Source organism: Pogona vitticeps, chromosome 1 (assembly GCF_051106095.1).
Source record: "Pogona vitticeps strain Pit_001003342236 chromosome 1, PviZW2.1, whole genome shotgun sequence".
NCBI classification, from domain to species: Eukaryota; Metazoa; Chordata; class Lepidosauria; order Squamata; family Agamidae; genus Pogona; species Pogona vitticeps.
The window spans coordinates 225,108,849-225,127,844 of NC_135783.1; the positions used below are offsets into that span (position 1 = coordinate 225,108,849).

At 42.3% G+C, this 18,996-nt stretch overlaps 1 protein-coding gene across 1 annotated transcript in view; it reads left to right on the forward strand.

Moving 5' to 3' along the window:
* The window catches only part of DARS1 (aspartyl-tRNA synthetase 1), a 65,476-nt gene extending 51,496 nt beyond the window's left edge, over positions 1-13,980 (forward strand). Inside the window, exons 10-16 of the mRNA XM_020779661.3 lie at positions 1,549-1,696; positions 3,142-3,288; positions 5,106-5,148; positions 5,430-5,510; positions 6,919-7,030; positions 9,454-9,525; positions 13,421-13,980. Of these exons, the coding sequence (XP_020635320.3) occupies positions 1,549-1,696; positions 3,142-3,288; positions 5,106-5,148; positions 5,430-5,510; positions 6,919-7,030; positions 9,454-9,525; positions 13,421-13,512 (695 nt within the window). The 3' untranslated portion in view covers positions 13,513-13,980. The remainder of the gene's footprint in view (positions 1-1,548; positions 1,697-3,141; positions 3,289-5,105; positions 5,149-5,429; positions 5,511-6,918; positions 7,031-9,453; positions 9,526-13,420) is intronic.
* Positions 13,981-18,996: the final 5,016 nt, after the last annotated feature.

Genomic DNA, 18,996 nt, shown 5'->3' on the forward strand with positions numbered 1-18,996 from the left:
CTGACACGGACGGCTGATGACTGCAGCTGGAATGGTTAATCTGTCAAGTAACTTAATGCAGGCCTACAAGCTTGGCAGAGCCAGGGGTTTGCTAATATACACTTGCTAGAAATCAATACATCTGAAATTGGATTGTGCAAAATATTCATATGTTCTGGTTTTCAGGATATGTTCAGCGTTGGCAGTGCAAACGCTTCTCTTCCCATCCCAGTAGAAACACATGAGTGATATACTAATAGCTGTGCACGCTGGAGCAGATGCGTCCCTTTTGCACCTTGACACATGATGAAACGTATGAGCCAGGATCTCCATCTTGATGCTAGATCACTTGTCCCACTCACCTTTTATGAGGAAGAAAATTAAATGAATGGATATTGACCAAAAGACTCTGCATTGTAGGTCCTATAGATTAAAGATGAAGTGGAGGTAGTGAGGCAGTGGAAGGAATGGATGATAGGACAAAATGAATAAAGGATTATCTCTATTCTTTCTGTACCAGTGAACAAAAAAAAGATTGGAGTAATACAGTGAAATAGATTTGTGATAGGTTAACCACAAGCACAGAAATGTATTTGTTATTCTAATATGCCTTCTACTTAAGACATTTACAGCAGCTTTAATGCTCCCTGGTTTCCTTGTTGGTTAAGAGCAAGGGTCTCCAAACTTTTGATTGTGAGGGCCACACTTGATATTTTCAACTTTTTTGAGGGCCGAAGGAACAGGAGCATGCAGCCGCATGCATGCACCCCACCCACCCACCACCCACACGCACACAAGGGCCACACACACAAACACATTCCCACACCTCCGTGCATGCACAGGCTGAAGTGAATGGGATGGATAAAACAGCAAGGCAGGCCGGATGTGGCCCACGGGTCATAGTTTAGAAACCCCTGATTAAGAGGGTTCATGGATTGTTCTCAGAGGGTATAACTATTTCAAAAGTACTGGATCAAAACAATGCATGCATGCTGCTCCCCTAACACCCCATCCATCTGTGTCCTTGACACAGCTCCAACCTACATGGAGCATGCAGTCTTTGACAACATGCATAGCTACTGAACGAATCTCTCCTGAGACTTCACTCTTTATTAATAAGTTATGTAGCACTTTCCTTCTAGACTGTCTCTTCTGACTTCTACATAGTAATTGGCTTGGGTCGTCTTCCATTTAAAACAGAATTTTGAAGCAGGTTATTATGTGAATAATCTATTTTCGTCTTGTTTTATTATTAAATTGTCATTGTATCATTTGCTGCTTTCTCAAATGCTGCTTCACTGGCCATTAGACTATAGCTGTTTAATTGGTGGAACATTTAAGAAATAAGGAAGGCTGGATGTGAAATGTGCGGATGTAATATCACATGGTGGTATTAGAGCATACCTTCTAGAGCATACCTTCTAGTGACAGAATAATGTTCGGCTTCGGAAAAGAGTTGCTAATTCACCTATCCACTATAGCAATTTAGCGCTATACTGTGCTTGATCTTAATATTGATAAACTCATTTATTTAAGGAGATTAAGCCTTTTTTTCCCCTCCTCACACAGTATTTAGAGCAGAAGACTCAAACACTCATAGACACCTGACAGAGTTTGTGGGTCTGGATATCGAAATGGCCTTTAATTACCATTATCATGAAGTGGTGGAAGAGATTGCAGACACCATGGTACAAATATTTAAGGGACTCCAAGAAAGGTAAGTAGAAGTGTCTTATGCTGACACAGAAAATGAGGGAAAACAAGGAAGCTACAAAAGTAGTAGTCAAATGTAGCTTATGTACATGAAAGCAAAGGTTTAGCTTCTAGTTATTTTTTGCTCTACACACCATTTTTTGGATACTGTTGCTTCCAGCCACATATATGTTGAGTCACTGTATCAAATGTCAACACTAATATGAAAGAGATGTTGCATCATCTCTTTTGGGACAGAAGAGTAAACGTGTCCTATTTTCAGGTATCAGGTTTATACCTTCAGCTATCAGCTTTCTGTTGTTGTTTTTTTTGTTTGTTTTTGTTTGTTTGTTTGTTTTTTGATTTTTTTTTTGGTGGAAAAACTGAACAACTCTGATACTGCTGTAATCTGAGATAAAACTTCACGTATGATAGGACAAAATGAATAAAGAATTGTCTCTATTCTTTCTGTACCAGTGAACAAAAAAAAAGATTGGAGTAATACAGTGAAATAGATTTGTGATAGGTTAACCACAAGCACAAAAGTATATTTCTTTCTCTAATTCAGAACCAGTTAATGGAATTCATAGCGGTTGCATGGACCATTGGCATTGATAGGTTTTTAAAAGGATTAAATAAGGTTTTCTCAGCTATAATAACTGGACATTCATTCATTCATTTAAAGCATTTTACTCAATTCTTCAGCAAAAAAAACACACACACACACACACACCCCTCCTTGAATGCAAAATGAATAAGACATAATGAAAATGGAAAGGGGATTCAGTGGGAAGATGGGGGTAAAAATAAACAATAGGGAACAATTCTTGGTCAACAAATTCGTTACAAAGTCCTGGTAGGGAAGGACAAGGTTCGCCTCTCCTGTTCCATGGAAGCCTTCCTGTTTGGCTCTCTCACTTGCTCTCTGTGAACTATGTGAATAAATGCAGGATTCATTTTAGTTTGTGTTTGTACTAACTTGGAGAAAATTATCATTTATAATACTTTAGATTTTTAGGATAATGGTTGTAAAGCTTAACTTACCTACTTAGCACATGAGATTGGCTGAAATCCTGTTGCACAGCTTTACATATGCAACAGAGACAACATGATTATCAGAGGCAGTTTGCCACTAATTGAAGACTTCATTTGGTAATTTCAAGGGTGCATGCGACTTTGTCGCATCATGCAGAAGTTGTGTGCATCCTGAAATTGCCAGCAGGAATTTTCTGTCACTGTTGTTATCATCCCTGCTGCACAGGTAAACAGGTAAATTTTTGACAAGTAGACTGTCGAAAGTTAATTACATTACCTCATTCCTTCATACAAAAATGCTAAAAAAAAGAGAGAGAGAGAGAGAGAGGCTTTAATGCTGCATGAAGTTAGAGTGGACTCTTGTGGCAAAAGAAGGTAGTGTCTTCCTCTTCTATGGCCTAGCTTTGTTTAAAATGACTGCCTTTTTGTCTACAGGTTTCAAACTGAAATCCAGACAGTGAGCAAACAGTTTCCATGTGAACCATTCAAGTTCTTGGAGCCAACTCTGAGGCTGGAGTACCGAGAAGCGGTGGCGATGCTTCGGGAAGCTGGAGTAGAGATGGGGGATGAAGAAGATCTCAGGTACATTTGTGTTGCCAGGAGAAACTGTTGGCAGAGCAGGTGCAAACACTTCTGCATTCTGGTGGCTTTTAATTATTCCTTGCATTTGCCATAATCTTTACATACACTGCCTCAATTACTGGTTCCTAGCTGTAAGAATTGCCATCCTTGTGCAAATAGGAAAAGAATGGAACAGTTAATTAAATTCCATTTACTTTTCATGATTTTTCTTCAGCTGCTTTGACTGCTGTTTTTTAGTACAAAATGAGAATGTATACTTACCATGAGCTTGTTTCTTATAGATGCATGATACTTCAGGAGTAAACAGATCTGCTAACTCTTTCCCTCCCCAGGGAAATGATACAGCATTATTTCCTGTAATGTAAGAGTTGTTGCAAGTTACAATAGTGTCATTTTTTAAACTGGCTTCCTGTTCAGGGCCATTCCCTCTGGCATGCCATCATCTTCTGGAGGACATTTTCATGACACAGAAAGTAACCTGAGTTGGTAGATGGAAAGGAGTTGGAAAAGGAAGTCAGAAGGATTTAGCAGCACAGAAATTGTGCATGTAAGTGCACAAGTGTGCACTAAACTTAGTCCCTGTTGCTAAAGCCATGTCCTTTTAATATTTTGGCCCTGTAGAGGAAGCAAGTGTTGCTTTCTGCGGACATTTAGACAAACCCACTGCAAGATCCCATTATATTCTTCCCATTTCCTTCCTTCTTTACCACTCCTAGAAGTCCCATGAGTCCAGTTTTCTTAGCCCAAAGCCTTACAAGTTCCATAAAATGCAGATTCAGACCACTTCAGTCAGTTTCACATATGTATGCTTCAGTCTGGTTTTTGAGATCTCACACAATTCCCTTTAAACTATGAATGCACCTGTAAGCTAAGTCTGAATTATGGAAATTTTTCTGTTAATTTAATTCTGTACCTTATATAAGCAGCCTAATTATTCAGATTGTTTGTTGCCTAGGATCTAATTAATTCTCTGCTGAGATTGCTATACTCATAGTGCTAATTCTCAAACAGTGATTATCATGTATATTTTTGATTTGTGTTTATTCAGTTATTTAAAAATACCTGAAAAACAACTGTATGAATGTGAAATACTGGAAACAGCCTGCTAAGATGTGCTGTTGGCAAGATCCAAATAGCTCTTCTTATACTTTGGTGTCTCATACACTGCTTCCAGATCTATCCAGAGGTGATAAAGATTACCTTTCTGGACTGTGGTTTCTAGAATTCCCTAGGCAGCATGTCCATGTGGCCACTGGCAGTGCTGGCTGGGAGATTCTTGGATATGTAGTCCAAAAAAAGTAACTTTTCACAAGCTATATGCAGAAATGTCCTAGAATGTCACCTTCCTTGGTTCCAGGTTGTGTGCTGTCATGCACACTAGAGGAGAATGTGCACAACGGGCAAGATTGCAAGAGAATCTCTTGGCATAATTCCCTTCTGGCAAAAAATGGAAAATGAGTACAGACTCCTTAGTAGACTGTGCCATTTGAACTGATCTCCATTAGTTATATGGCCAAGCAGCAACTTGCAAAGAATAAAGCCCATCACAATTTTAAGCAGGCACAGACAGCACCAAATGACCCTTCCTGACTCTGCAGGTGGAGCTCGTGCAGATAATCCCTGATTCACTTTCACATTCTCCAGCATTAACCTGAAATATTAAATGGCATAAGTTGATCTACATATACAGTATATGATTTTTTTTGTAAATTTCCAGATTCACAAAGGATAGTATACAAAGTCTTAAGTTTCATAACTTCTTAGAAACATGTGCAGTGAAAGTGCTTAAAACTGACCCTGAGAATCTCTGTTTTCAGTACACCAAGTGAAAAGCTCTTGGGCCGTCTAGTGAAAGAAAAGGTAATGCTGTTTTAACTTTGCTAACTCCTTAAAATAGCAGTAATATATCCCTTTTAAAAATCGGATCTGAGCACCCATGCTTGCCATACAAAATGACTGCATGCATTTATGTGTGCCCTTTTTGCATAATATTAAAAGCATTGATTTAGAGCCAATATGGAGCTAATTTAAATACTCTAGGCATGCTGTAATTAATGGTCAACTGTGTGTATCTTGAGCTGCAATATCAACAGCTGCAAGGTGTTTTAAAAACCTCCTTTTTATTATGTGGTTTTCTGCAGTACGACACAGACTTCTATATTCTCGACAAATATCCGCTGGCTGTAAGACCATTTTATACAATGCCAGATCCAGCAAATGCTGTAAGTAAAGTTCTGTATTTCATGCTGCTTTGAAGTGTCAATATGGAAGAGCCTGGCATGAAGTATATGCGTCAGCTGTTCCAGAAACACATGGCAGCCAGTTTGCTGTCGGGTTTTAAGTAAGCGTGGCTGAATCTCATTCTAACTTCTTTATTCTGTGCTTATTCTCCTGTAGCTCTGTTTTAGCAAATTTACAGAATACAGCTGAATCCCTGAGGCACTTCTGGGATTGACTTGCACTGTGTGAAAGTAGTCTGCTTTGATTCTGTGGATTGCTGCACTGAGGCAGCAGCTTACAGAGCCAGGCGTACTATTTTTGTTACCCATCGTGCTTGTCTTCTCATGACGTTATTGTTCCTTCACTTACTGTGTGGTGGTGTTCTAGGACGGGGTCTCCAAACATTTGAGCGTAGGGGCCACATCGTATATCTTCCACATTTTTTAGGGCTGAAGGAACGTGCACACACAACTGCATGCATAACTGCACGCGAGTTTGCCCACACACCCGCCCGCACATGCTGAAGGGGAACAGGCCGGATAAAATGGCAAGGTGGGCCATAGTTTGGAGACCCCTGTTCTAGGATATAACATGAGTGGGCATATGAATGGGGAGAGGCTGGGCACAGTAGTGCTGCCATGCATTGGGAGATTGCTTGAGAGAACTGGAACAAAGCTGAACGTCTCTCTGCCACTAGCAAGTAAAATTCAACTTTTATTGGTATGATACAAGGTACTATTTAAGCTGTAGCAGATTTGTCGTCTCAGACTGCCAGTGATCTTCCAAAATAAACCAAGCGGTATGAACTTGCCAAATAAAAATATTTTAAATGCTTTATGGGGAGGGCATCTTCAGTATGTTTTTCAACTTTTTTTTGCTATTTATTGCTGATTTTTACACCCCTTGTGTTGCTTCTTATTTAAGATTTTCTGAATTTGCTTGGCCCTAGTCAATGTTTGCTCTAATTTCTCGCAAGCACTGGGTGGTGCCCCCACCCCTTGCATGCAGTGTTCCAGCCATGACCAGAAGAAAATGGGCAGCAACAGTGGCTCAGCTGTGCGCCACCAGTGCAGAGCTGCGATGCAGCGCTGTGCAACCACATGGCTGAGAAGGAATGTTGGTCCTAGTTCCACTCATCCCCACCTATTCTGAACCTAAATCCAATAGCTATTATCCACTTACAGTAGACCCATTTAATTAGTTGAATAATAAATCAATATATAAATCTCACTGATGTAATTAATCTAATCTATTTGGAACTAGCTCTTGGATTGAGGCCCTGTGGAAGCATCACTACTTGATTTCCATGTCTCTGTTTGAAGCCAAGTCTAGTTTCAGATTCACATCTACCAGCCACAAGTTTTCAGACTGTTTATTTACCACATATTAAGCTGCAACCTCTGTTTTCAGAAAACCTCCAACTCTTATGATATGTTCATGAGAGGAGAAGAGATACTGTCCGGAGCTCAGCGAATTCATGACCCACAACTTCTGACTGAAAGGGCCCTGCATCATGGCATTGGTAATACTTCATTTCTCGTTTCTCACTGAGGGGATTTTCTATTACAGTTTGTTGACTTCCAAAGTCCTTGTGACTAGGATTTGAGCTGCAGGTGTTAAAAGCTGGAATTGGAGGTTTTGATTCTTTGAATATACATGTGAATAAAAGTGATATTGTCCATATACTATCCTGACTTGAAAGATGACATGGCCTGCCTAAGACAAACAACAACAAGCAGAGCACAAGTTGCTGTCCTCTGAAGATGCGGGCCACAGAGACTGGCGAAATGTCAGGAAGAACAACCTTCAGAACACAGCGAAAGAGCCCGAAAAACCCACAACAACCACCAACAAGCATTCATCAAACTACTCCCCCCCCCCCCGCAAATACATAACAACATTTTAACAGAATTTCAGCCACAGGCAGCATTTCTAAGTAAATTGTTCCAGGGAATTGTCTTTAGGTCAGACATTTCTGTTCTATAGAAAGTGCATGTCTGTCTCAATATGGTTATTGTTCAACCTCATCTATCCAAAAGCTCAAGGGGTCATCAAACATGTCAAGATAAGTGGGAATGATTTATTGGTTTATGCTCCCACATGAGCTTATGTGCTGAGGTTACACAACTGTGGACATAGATACACATAAATCCTGTGTAGCATGGGTTACACAGGAAAAATAAATGTGGGCCCTGTGCACGTTTTGCCCTTTAGCAAAGCAGAGAATACACGGCCCTCAGAAGCTGTTGGACTGCAACACTCATCAACCCTAGCCAACATAGCCACTGGTGGGGGCCAATGGAATTCCAGCAACATCTGGAAAGCCACACATACCTCATATTTCCCCTATAGTGATATTCTCTTGTGTGTTCTTTAGGGCAGCGGTCCCCAACCTTTTTAACTCCACAGACTGGTTGGGGAAGGCGGAGCACCACCACCCCCCGCACTTGCGCGCATGCACGAACAAGCAGACACACGCTGGTGCAGGGGTGCGCACACTCGCACGCATGTGTGAAGAAGAAGGCACACGCAGGCACAAAGGGTGGGGGACACTCACAAAGGGGAGTTGCTTGCGCGGGCGCATATGCGCAAAGGACAGGAGTGGGGGTGGGTGGGAGATCTATATCTGCGGCCGGGTCCAGCCCAGACCATGGACCGGCACCTGCTTGTAAGGTTGGGGACCCCTGCTATAGGGGAGATTCTGCTTTTAATCTGGAGTGGATGCACAACTTTTGTGTGCATCCTCTCTACAGCACTCAGCTGCCCTGCTGTGGCTGCAGCTCTGGCAACAAAATCCCAGGACTGCACAGTGCAAATGAAGGCACACCTTTCCACCATTCTTTTGTTTTTCTTCTTAAACTTTTTTGGTAGGATGGGTGTGCTGTTCCATAGCAAAATTCCATATGCTCCCCCAGCACCTTTTCTCATTCGTTTCATTTTCATTTCATTTTATTATTTATATCCTGCCTTTCTCTCCAAGAGGACCCATGGCAGTTTAGAGTGTTAAAACAGGGAATGTAAATTCTACAAAAACATTGTTAACAGTAATAATTTTAATTAATACATTCTTAATTTCTTAATATTTTTAATTAATACATTCTTAATTTCTTAATCCCAGAATGTCCATGGAGAACTTTGTATAATCTGGAGAGTCACTATAGGAAATTAACATGGGAAGTGTGGTTGTTTTGACCTTTGTTCCACAGTGGCCCATATAACCATCATATGAAAAATTAAAAAGAAAAAGAAAATGGTGGTGACTGTTACCACTGATGACCAAATAAACTGGTGGACAATGGGATAGGATTGAGCAAGTCCCTCTTTCTTTCTTTCTTGTAATATTTATTTATTTATTTTATATCCCGCCTATCTGGTCTTTCGACCACTCTTCAGACATATTAATTAATAATGATTGAGATACGCTGATAGGAAGTTGAAACTGATGTTCTCAACCACCTGTATAAAGTATTCTGAATGAAAAGAAGTGAGACTTCTCAGTCCCTTCCTGCGACCTGGTAAGCAGGGTGAGTAGGGCAGCGGTCGAATTAAGAGATGGCCCTTCTCCTCCCTTGAGGGATTCTGACTCCAGGAACAAAAAAAAAAAGCCCCTCTCTAATTCCACCCACTATCCACCTGATTTACCAGGCAGGAAAAAGGGATCAAATAGATCCTTGTTTGTTTCTATGTTATTTGTTTGATTGTTTGTAAGGTATGCATGCATCAGTTAAAGAAGTTTAAAAACTAACAGGGTTAAAAGGGAATTGAATGCTACCACTTAATTTGTGCAAAAAAAAAAAAACACAAGAGCACCTTGGCTTTCTGAGGATGAGTCCTTTTTGATAATATTTGTTCTTTAAGCTGTACTTGGATGTCTACAGACACACATACACACACCACTGTTACTGAGAATTTGGCCTGAACTAACGTAAAGTATTTCCTTTTCAGATTTGGAGAAAATCAAATCTTATATAGACTCCTTTCGTTTTGGAGCACCTCCCCATGCTGGTGGTGGCATAGGTAATGTAGTTTATCTTCTTTGAGTTCTGTTCTAGCCCTTATTTAAGGTCGGATGTAAGGGCAATGTACCGTGTTTCCCGGAAAATAAGAGAGGGTCTTATATTAATTTTTGCTCCAAAAAACGCATTAGGGCTTATTTTCAGGGGATGTTTTATTTTACAGTCATGTCATCATCTGGTTGCTGCACAATGGTAGAGGGAGGGGTTTCACTTAACTGAGGCTTATTTTTGAGGTACAGCTTATATTATGAGCATCCTAAAAATCATACTACAGTGGGGGCTTGACTTGCGAACTTAATCCGTATTGGAAGGCAGTTCGCAAGTCAAAAAGTTCGCAGGTCAAAATCTGCATTCCCATAGGAATGCATTGAAAACCATTTGATCCGTATCTGCTCTCCATAGGGCGGCGCGGGACCCTGAGGAAGGGAAGGGGTGCCGTCAGTCAGGGCATTCATTACCTCAGGTCCCGCCGGCGGCCCACAGGTCCCAGCGGTGGCGGCGGCCTTGGTGAGAGGAGAAGGGAAGGCACCGGAGAGCATCCGCCCTCGCACGGGGAAGCCGAGCCGCTCCCGCTCCCGTGGCCCTCGGCAGCCCTGAAGGAAAGAGGGCAGGGGGCGGGTTGGCGGGCAGCCCGGACCTCGGCGCAAGGGCAGGTCGTGCATGGCGTGGAGCCTGCCGGTGCTCTCCTGCGCCCGGGCCCTGCACCCTGGATGCTCCTCGGCAGCCCCAGCCGGGGCTCCCGCCTCCTTGCGCCCGCGCCGGATCAGAGCTCAGCCGGCGGAGGCACCAGAAGCCGGGAGCCCTCGGGGGCTGGGCGGATACTGCGGGGATCCTTCCTCGCCGCTCCTGGGAGGGCAAGGGCCGGCTCCTCCGGGCACCCTTTGCCAGGCAGGATCGCCGCCCTTCCTCGCGTGGGCTGAGCGGCGACCTCCTGCCTCACTCCCGGCTCCTCCCCAGTGACCGGCCGGCCATCCAGCAGGGTGGCCCTCGGAAGAAAGCGGCGGCGGGGAGCAGGAGTGGTGGCGGCAAGCGCAGCCCCCGGGGGCTTCGGGCGCCTCCACCAGCTGAGCGCCCTGGACGCTCCTCGGCAGCCCCAGCCGGGGCTCCCGCCTCCTTGCTCCCGCGCAGGAACAGAGCTCGGCCGGCGGAGGCACCCGAAGCCGGAAGCCCCCGGGGGCTGGGCGGATGCTGCATGGATCCTTCCTCGCCGCTCCTGGGAGGGCATGGGCCGGCTCCTCCGGGCACCCTTTGCCAAGCAGGATCGCCGCCCTTCCTCGCGTGGGCCGAGCGGCAAGCTCCTGCCTCACTCCCGGCTCCTCCCCAGCGACCGGCCAGCCGTCCAGCAGGGTGGCCCTCGGAAGAAGGCGGCGGCGGGGAGCAGGAGCGGCAGCGGCGGCAAGCGCAGCCGAGCTCTGTTCCGGTGCGGGAGCAAGGAGGCAGGAGCCCCGGCTGGGGCTGCCGAGGAGCGTCCGGGCTGCCCGCCAACCAGTAGGGTCTTGACTTGCGAATTTCCCGGGGTTTTTTTTTCCTAAACTTTTTGGTACGTACCTCAAGTCTCCGTCCGCAAGTCAAAATGGATTTTTGCGGACGGAGAGGTACGCAACTCAAAAAGTTCACAAGTCAAGCCGTTCGCAAGTCAAGACCCCACTTTAGGGCTTATTTTCAGGTTAGATCTTATTTTCAGGGAAACAGGGCAATAATAAAGATCACTGCAGCATTTGAGCTTAATTCAGAGAGTTAACTCGGATTTACAGAGGATGTGTATGTTTGAGAAGCATTCTAAGCTGCTTATCTCTGTGGACTTACTCTAAAAAGCTATTCTTTAAGCATTTCTTTCCTTTTGATGAACAAAGCTCAGAGAAGTAATAGGACAATGTTCAAAGGCCCACATTCAAAGAAAAACACACACGCACAAAGCACTGGTTTGCTGTGTTCTTCGACTACTGGGGTATGGAGTGACAAGGAAAGGAAACAGTTGTTTATTTGATGAGGATTCACTTTTAATGGAGCTAATGTTATAAAGTCTAGAATTTTCAGTAGTTCCTAATTCTACTCAGTAAGCGTTGGTTTCTCCTTCCCACAAGTAGTTATATTGGGGCCAGTTTTAAAGATTATAAGTGAAACTAACATTTCCAAATCCCATTCTTCCCTCACAGTGCTAATCGGAAGAAAGAAAATGGGGGAGAGAGAACTATAGAAGGCAGGAATAGGCTTTCCAAGAGATTCTTGGAGAAGGAATGATTAGCATTTAGTCCTCCATCCTTGGTTTTTGTTTCTCTCCGGCTCAGAAACCAAGCTGAAGGGGAAATAGCTGTGGGGCGGGGTGGGGAGTAAGGGATTCTACACAGGACAGTCCATGGGTACAAAGAGGTTTTAAGCAGTTCTGTGCCCACTGATCCTCAGCAGTTCTGCTGGGGCCTCATATTTAGCTAAGCAACACCTGAATTGGTCCATAATTCATCTTACCCAAAAGTTTAGGTAGCATTAAAATTTAAATTGTGAAGCTTTTACTGAAACTGCTTTAAACGTTGACATGAGTAGAAATGAAACATTTTAAAGAACAGTCTTATATAGTAGATTAGGAGATTGTTAATCAAGTATGCTTTGGTTTAGGATAGTATTCTTAACCTTTGTGACTCAGGTGTTTTTGAACTGCAACTCCCAGAAACCCCAGCCAGCAGAGCTGATGGTGAAGGCTTCTGGGAGTTGCAGGCCAAAAACTTCTGAGTAACAAAGGTTAAGAACCAATGGTTTAGAACATAAAAAATAGACCAAGTCTTGGCTTTGCAGAGCATGCTTTTGAACCTTTCAGCTGGCCCAACCATTAGCCGTGATTGTGTAGTTACCTGAGGTGGTGGTGGTCTGGGTGATAGAATAGCCACTCCAACACCACTGCTACTACCTTTTTTTTTTCCAGAGTTGACATTTGCCTGGTTCCATAGCACAGACACTCTGCAGCTAACTTATTTAGATAACACCTGGCTTGTGAGTGTCCTTGGGATCAGTGAGATGTGGGAAGACCAAACCACCCCTCACACAACAACTTGGTCTTAAAGAGAAGGAGCTCAGCATTACCCAAATATTCATGAAGTGACTGTGCTGTGGATATGGGCAAGCAGCCATTTGAATCTGCTGTTGGTGTCCTCCTCTTCTTTACCCCAAGTGTTACTGTTCAGGGGCAGACTGGCAGAGGTCTTTTCTTCCTGTCTCAGGTGATGGAAGAGATTTTGTTGGAGCTGCTTTGGATGGAGACAATCTAAAAGCATGTTTTCACACAGAGGCCAATGTCTTCTTACCTAGTTATGATGGCATAACATAAACAGTGTAACTTTTGAAGGTGAATTTCCTCAAGTTAAGACATCATTGCCAACTTTACTAGTTCCATAATAAGTTTTGTGACTCAGTGTGCAACTGATAATATCGACTGTGATGTCTTAACTTGATGCAATTTTTCTTTAAAAGTCATGCCATTTGTTTAGCTAAGCAAGAGAATTTGGGCTACTGGGTCAGTTCAAACGTCACATTAAGCCATGGTTTCTCGTGATGTAGATCCTAATGTATGAAAAACAGCGCACCAAACGTGAACCAGTAAAATCTGAACAGATCTGTCTGAAAACTTTAAAAGCTAGAAAACTCTGAAGTCTTAAAAGAATGTTTTTAAAAAATCTTTACCTGGTACAAGATTGAAACATGTACAGGACAAGGTGTTCTGAAGAGGGCATACCATGGCCTACATGTTATGATTAAAGAGACTGTCCCTCATAACCACTTTGAGAAAGGTTCCCACTATTTTTCTTCATCCAAGATAGACAAAGCATTGTTAATCAGAATGTGAGAAACTGTAGATACATATTATTCATACAAGTAGCTAATTATTCTGAATTTAATTTTGGCAGGGTTGGAAAGAGTAACCATGCTGTACCTGGGGTTGAGCAATGTCCGACAGACCTCCATGTTCCCTCGTGATCCTAAACGTCTGACACCTTGAGAAGATCAGGAACTGAGTTTTAAAAAATTTGCTCCCTGCTGCTCAAAGGCGAAGCATAACAAGCCATAAGCAATGGGAGGACATTTAATCTACTAAAGTGCCACAATAACAGATGTTCAGCTCGTTTACTACTAATATGTGAAATTAACAATTTTAACCAATCTGGATTCAGATGTAGAAAGTGTTGTATCTTTTTCAGAAAATAGACTTATCATCTTGTACCACAGAAACTTGGTAAACACTTGAATTTTAATAAAATGCATAGATGTACAGCAATGATAGATATGTTTTTAAACATTTGCTAACAAAGTTATGCATCTCAAACACAGAGTTTGATCAACAGTCATGAGTCCAGTGTGGAAAGTAGCAAGTTGAACATGGATTGTTTTGAGCAGCTGTAAAATAGTAGACTAAATGTGATCCTACTGACTGGTCAATGCAGGTTGCAATAAAACTCCCACCTACCTACTCTGTTTAGCTTTTTCATTATATACTGTAGACTTCCAATTATTCAGAAATTCTATATTTAACCAGTGTTCAAATTATTCCTTCATAGTTAAACTTGTGACTGTTGTGGATGTTATTCTGGTCCTCACAGCTGGCAAATACCTTTATGGCAGACCACAGTGAACTGGATTTTGGCTTCGCTGTGGCGCTCAGTAGGCAACCACAGTGACTGACTTAATTCATACTGGGTTGCTGAGGACAAAATAAGATGATATCTCAAATTTACTGTCTGATCTTTTTAGAAGAAAAAAAATAATGTGATATTATTGTGATTTATCATATGGTTTCATCCTGGAGCACATGGTCTACCTTGCTCTTTCTGTAGCCATTATACATCGAGCTTCCAGCTTCCCCCCCCCCCTTAGTTGGATTCATTAGGGGGGAAAATGTGGCTCTGGATCACCACTACAGATGATCAGTTACATGACTCCCCCGGATGCTAAGGATGGAGGAATGTGTTTTATCTGCTCCAGTAATAAACATACAAACTTTATAAGGATATCAGTATGCAAAAGTATAAAAATATTTTAACACGCCTGAGTCTTTTAAAGCTATTGACTCAATCCATGCACTATTGTATCCAAGCCTAAGCAGTAGAACCTGTAATGGGAACAACCACATTTCCTTGTTTACCTCTTCTTGATTTCATAGTAGTACCACATGCCTAGGTGACTTTAATCTTATATGATGTGTTTTTCCCTATCAAAACCCCAATGTCCATGGATGTATGGTTTTTGGGGGGGGGTTGAATAAGAACACTTTGAGGATCACTTCACAGTGAAGGCATTTCTAATTTATTTTATATTGGTTTAAACACACTCTTCTTAAAAGTATGAGTGCAGTGTTACATCAGACTAAAAACTACCGAAGTTGGGCATTCTTTGAAAAAATCTCGGCACTGTCACAAACTAAGCAATGAGATAGTGATAGATCACAAGCCACCTTCCACATACCTTGATCTGTTGATATAGGAAATAAGTACTGAGTAATGTAGAAGCTGGAAAGAGAGCTTGAAATACAGTACACTATTTGAACCTGCTGTGGTTCACTTATTTCGGGACAAGGATCTACGCTTTAAAAATCCAGGAATTATGCATCTAAAATGTATATTGCCTACACTGATTTGTGCATCTAGTGTTTTTGAGATACAAAATGTGCCAACAGGTAGGTGCTGCATGTGTAAAACGTCACCATTCTGATTTTCAAGGAGTGTTGCCATTCATGAATGCAAATGTTTGTTTGTGGAAATTACTGAGGTTTAGAAAGTGCAGTCTGAACAAATGTTATTTAACATTTTGGGAGAGAACTCTCTTGCAGATTATTATACCTTGAAAGAAAGGTCAGAAAAAAATCGAAAGTTCAAACATCAAGATCTGTGAAATCATCCAGCTGAGAAATTACATCAGCCGATGAATGTGCTGTGAATACTAAACACTGGCGTACTCCCAGAAACATGTTTCTAAACTCACACACACCCCAAAAACCTTTTCTCTCTAGTTCTATTTAGGTTAGCTAAGTTGCGCCCTAGAGTCGGACACTACTGGACTAAATGTCAAGGGGAACCTTTACCTTTTACTAAGTGGATTATAAACAGCTGATTACCACATATATATTACTCTTAAATCTAGGTTCCAGAGAGGATTGTTTGTTCAACTAATCCAAATACAACCAATCAAGTTCAATTACATTTTCCATACAGAGCTAATAATATCTCTGAATAATAGCTTTTCTTGGATGCTTCATCCCAATAAAGGAACAAGTCATTGACTGATTCATGCTGAAATTTTTTGGGGGGAAATCGTGTTGCAGAACAAATTAATTTACTGCAGATTGCTTTTTGCTTTTCATGGCTTGTAGTTTGCCCTGTTCTCTTACACCTTCATTGCCTGCATTTAGCAATGTCCTTGGTGTATATTACAGAATGGTTCTCCTCCCCCCCCCCCATTTTTGACTTATTCATACCAACTAACGACAGACATCAGAGGTTCTTAAAAGGTTGCTCTGGCCACCTTTCGTAGGTACCTGGGAACTGGAGACATTACCTCTAAGAGCTGCCAAAAATAATAATAATCCCAACTATACTGGTAGTCTTCACTCCTGTTTTAATAAATAGAATGCTGTTATATGCCATTACATTGCTTCCAGTTTATGGTAACCATAGTTAAGCTTTTGAGATATGTGAGATGTTTGCCATTGCCATCCTGCCCGCCCCATTGAGTTATCTCAGCCAAGGAAGGATTCAAATCCAGGTTTCTTGACTCCTAGTCTGGCACTTTAAATCTACTAGAGCACACTGGCTGTTGGTGAATAGAAAAGTGTAACACAAAGATGACTGATACCATTTGAATCTCTGTGCCCCTGCCTCCAAGTCCAGTATTCATAGTAGCTCTTGAAAAGTATCTGGAGACACGTACTGTACTTGTACATATATAGTAATGGCAATTATTTATGGTACAGTATATTAGAGCTGCTGGATAGCTCAGTGGTTTAGGTATCTGGCTGCAGAGCCAAAAGTTGGGAGTTCAATTCTCTGCAATACTAAGATTGTTATTATTATGCAGCAGTCTCATTTCCAGTACCATTGATAATGACAAAAATAATTAGCATGTTGTGGACAGTGACTATTTAAAATTATTAGCTATGGATAATCAAAGTCATTCTTCCTCTGTTAAGGTACTTCAAATTAGAAAGCAAGAATCAGTATTGAAGTAAAAAAAAAAAGACAAAAATGGGTTTCCAAAACAGGAAAGAATTTGAGGCCCTAAACCTCAGCTTGCTTAGACAATGTATAAATCTGACATTGGTTATTGACTATATAATTCCACACAATCTAGTGCAGTGCTTTTAAAGTACTTTTTTTTTCCAAATCTTCTGCTCTGGTATTAATATGAGCTGGGCTTTCCAAGACTGACTCTGCCTCTTCTCACTTGAACACAGAGTAGAAATTGTTAATGATACTGTTGACTTTTTAGCATCTTTGGCAGTCTTCAACAGAGTAACAATAAAAAATATTGGAAAGACTGCTGACTGCAGTCAAATATATCTGGAAGGGGTCAGGTTCAGGACAGCTGCTTTATGGCACAGGAACAGAAGTAATGAAAACTCAGCTTATATTGCACTGGGAGGAGAGTTATGAGATGATCTCTTCAAATACAAAATAGAATGGGTACTAGTCCTGCCTGCACCCAAAATCTCTTTTAAGTGTTTTCTAGATAGAACTCTTTTCTAGCCCACACTGAGAATTTTAACCCTTTTTGGGAAGACCATGCCCTACCCCCTTATCCTGAAGACGTCTGTGAGTCCCATTATAACGCAGCTGAGTGATACACCTGAAAGTATATTTTATCCCACCTTTCGCCTATGCTTATACTGCAATACTTTGCATTATCAGCATATTACTCATCTGGCAGTTTCTCACTGCACATTGATCCTAATCTTCAAATATATTAGCAATATATATTTGGTAATATATTTATCCAGCTCTAGAGAAAACAAAATGCAAAATATTTACAGAGTAAATCTGTAGCTTTCTTATCCTGCTTAACCATATATCCAATAAGAGAGATAACATGAAACATACAATAATGGTCAAGGAGCTTACCCAAAATGCCATTTGGGCAGCCTAAGGACATGCGTGTGAAATTATAGACGAAAGTGCAGGCTTCACTGAGAGAAGTTTGCACTTTCAGAGTGCAAATTCAAAATTTAGTAAATATCTCTTGAAACTGGGAAGTTCTATGTATGTGACAATCTGACTTTCCAGTGAAAATGTGCCAGCTCTTTTAACAATAATTTGACTTTAACTAGTGGGTTTTTTATTTTTATTTATTTATTTATTATTGAATTTTTATCCCACCCTTCTAGACAGAAGTCTACTCAGGGCGGCTCACAATATATTGTGCAAGTTAAAAACAACAATTCAAATCTACAATAATACTATAGTCAAGATGGGAATAAACAGCAAAACCAAGTCAAGTATTGGCAGGAGGGAAGGCTTGCCTAAAAAGCCAAGATTTTAATTGGCTCTTGAAAACACTAGTGTATCTTCCTGTTGGTAAAAGTTTTGCCTGTAAAATCCTGCTTAGTGTACCATTTAAAGGCATGTGTCCAGTGTGCCGTGCTTAGGTCAAACTTTAATGGATGAGTTTCAATTGTTGAGACCCGAGGATGTGGACAAGGTGCTTGGATCTGTCCGTTCTACCACCACGCTGCTCGACCCTTGCCCATCTTGGCTAATTGGAAGTTCTGCCAGGGGGGTTCGCACCTGGGTCCAGGAGGCTGTGAACGCCTCTTTGAGAGAGGGAGTGGTCCCTACCGCCTTGAAAGAGGCGGTAATTCGACCACTCCTTAAAAAGCCTAACCTGGACCCAAGGCTGGTGGTTAACTACCAACCAGTGGCGAACCTCCCTTATTTGGGCAAGGTGTTGGACCGGGTTGTGGCCGGGCAACTCCAGGCGCTGCTGGATGAAACGGATTTTCTGGATCCATTTCAATCAGGTTTCAGGCCGGGCTTTGGTACAGAGACTGCCTTGGTCGCCCTGTATGATGACCTTTGCCAGGAGAGAGACAGGGGGAGTGTGACCCTGTTGATACTCCTGGACCTCTCAGCGGCTTTCGACACCATCGACCATGGTGTCCTTCTGGATAGGCTGGCTGGGTTAGGAGTTGGGGGCACTGTTTTACGGTGGTTCCGCTCCTTCCTAGCTGACCGTGTCCAGAGGGTGGCGCTGGGGGACAGTTGCTCTGCCCCATGGCATTTATGTCATGGGGTTCCTCAGGGCTCGATACTGTCCCCCATGCTGTTCAACATCTACATGAAACCGCTGGGAGAGGTCATCAGGAGGTTTGGGCTGAGGAGTCAGCAATATGCTGACGACACTCAGCTCTACCTCTCGTTTTCCACCAATCCAGGTGAGGCAGTTTCTGTGCTGAACTCGTGTCTGGACCTGATAATGGACTGGATGAGGGTTAATAAAT